Below are 2,308 nucleotides of genomic sequence, written 5' to 3' on the forward strand. Positions count from 1 at the left end.
AACCGGATTATCCCGGAAGTAAACCAAATAATTCACTTAAAAATTAAAAAAATGAAACACTACTCTCATCTTTTATTTTTTTCCGGTCTAAAAAAGAAAAATATTCTACAGTTTAATAACATCTGATTATTAATTATATAAAACTTTATATTTATATATAATTATATATTTATAAAATAAAAACTATTAATTATGTCTCACATTACATTCCGTTAAACAATATAAGATTAGGAATTAGGAAAAATATGAGAAAACACTCTTGCCCTCTACTAGCACTATATTTAATTATAGCATATTAGATGTCCAATATCAGTAATTGTAGACAAAAAATGTAGATAAATACCACTGCAAATCCATCAATGTATATTAATTATATAAATATGAATTTCTTCCATGAAGCACATACATCGATCTCATAGACAACACAAATTAAGAGGGATATAGTACTAATTGATCATTAACACAATAACTTGTACTATTAAATACTCAAACTTTAACAATACAATAATTCAAACTTAACTACTACTACTAATAATAATAATACTAGTAAAAACTTAGGCACTAATATATAAAGCCATGCTTGTATCTAAGGGCACTTGGGTCTATTGCCATGAGTCAACATATCAGTGTAGCATTTCCCACATTTGTCACGGTTACCATAAGTTCCTGGTGGGACACATTTGCATCGGTCACAACATGTCACACATGCTCTCACACATATTTGTTTCCTTGAGTGCAATTGACATCTATAACCACATAGTGGGATACAATCTGCACATCAAAACATATACATACAATACTACCATTAATTCTTCATACCCCACTAACACTTTATCAGTAAACAGTACATTACAATCACTCCCACCATTACAATCAGTACAAAATGTGTATATAAGTTTTAAGAAAGGAGTACAAGAAGTGATATAGTATTAGTACGCTTATCATATAAGTTTAGCTTTCCAAGTGAATTGTTTTTGTTATAAAGATTTTAATGTAAATGTTTGATAATATTAAGATACTTAATATGCAAATAACACTAATAGAACCAAGTCAAAGTTTACTGAATCTGAAGAATGATGGCTGAAAAAATGGTAAAAATTACTTATACAAGGTGCTCCAAAAGGGTTTCCTTTATTTGAATATACCAAATAATTAAGAGGAATGTGTAGGACTAGCTTACCCTTATCTGACTTCACAATGGGAGCTGGAGCAACAGGTGGCTGAGCAGGTGATGATGGAGTCGTTGGTGGTGGTGAAGGAGGAGGAGTAGGTGGCTTCACTGGTGGTGGTGCATTCACTGGTGGTGGTGAAGGTGGTGGAGTTGATGGTGTCTTCACTGGTGGTGGAGTTGATGGTGTCTTCACTGGTGGTGGAGTAGTTGGTGGCGCCTTCACTGGTGGTGGTGAAGGTGGTGGTGCCTTCACTGGTGGTGGTGAAGGAGTTGTTGGTGCTTTTATTGGGGTAGAAGGAATTGGCCTCAATATTGGCTTCATTATGAAATAAATGATAAGCAGAATATAGAGATAGTGACAATATAGTATATAAAATAAACATTTTAATAAGGATTAATTGTTATTATTATAAAATATGTTATGCAAAATACAAGAATGAAATAAAAAACAAGTGTAGTATGAGCATACCACAATGTTGAGAACTTCATCATAAGAAGAAACCTGCTTGATGAATATTTAAGCAATGGTTAGATTTTCAGGTTAGGATAATAGTTGAACAAAGATGATAACTTTTAGTTCATTTTCTTAGTGGGTCTAAGCAAATGATGAGTAAGTATAGAAAGTGAAGCATATATATACCTTTGTGGTTAGCACCAGAAGAGAAATGAGCAGAAGAATAAAGGATTTGAAAGCCATTTTATGGAGAAGACAAAAGAGAAATGATGAAAGAAGAGTGAATAGGTAATTAACTATTGAGAAGTGTTGATTCAACCAATTACTTGATCTTGTTGTTATATAAAGTTCAAGACTGAAGAGAGAGAAGGGATATGAATGAAAACACATGTACCATTCTCTATGTTAGTTTATGTGTCAAAGTGTATAGGATGGATTGAAAGTTTTTATGTATAATATCATCTATCATTTATATTTAATTATTACTCATTTTGATTCTTAAATATAATTTATACAAATAAGTAATAAATGTTATATCAAGGATAAAAGACTAATCGTGATGCCCACAGACCAATTTATGTCCCTAACGTTCGTCAAGTAAACCATGTGGATTCGTCAAGTAAACCATGTGGATTGGTTGTGTATAATTCTTTACCTTTTAAAACAATTTAGTTTGTTAAATT

At 31.6% G+C, this 2,308-nt stretch overlaps 1 protein-coding gene across 2 annotated transcripts; it reads right to left on the reverse strand.

The window, feature by feature from the left end:
* On the reverse strand, positions 323 to 1,974 carry LOC109354688 (gibberellin-regulated protein 14). Of its 2 annotated transcripts, XM_019597354.1 has the most exons (5): positions 1,812 to 1,971; positions 1,641 to 1,673; positions 1,389 to 1,487; positions 1,181 to 1,274; positions 323 to 771 (listed from the first exon to the last, which is right to left on the reverse strand). In XM_019597354.1, exons 1-5 carry the CDS (start codon positions 1,866 to 1,868, stop codon positions 587 to 589), a joined length of 468 nt encoding a protein of 155 aa, XP_019452899.1. In that variant the 5' UTR covers positions 1,869 to 1,971; the 3' UTR covers positions 323 to 586. The 2 variants fall into 2 exon arrangements, with proteins under 2 accessions (XP_019452899.1, XP_019452898.1); XM_019597353.1 differs by having other exon boundaries at positions 1,181 to 1,487; positions 1,812 to 1,974.

The sequence above is a fragment of the Lupinus angustifolius genome, chromosome LG08, assembly GCF_001865875.1.
Source record: "Lupinus angustifolius cultivar Tanjil chromosome LG08, LupAngTanjil_v1.0, whole genome shotgun sequence".
Taxonomy (NCBI): Eukaryota; Viridiplantae; Streptophyta; class Magnoliopsida; order Fabales; family Fabaceae; genus Lupinus; species Lupinus angustifolius.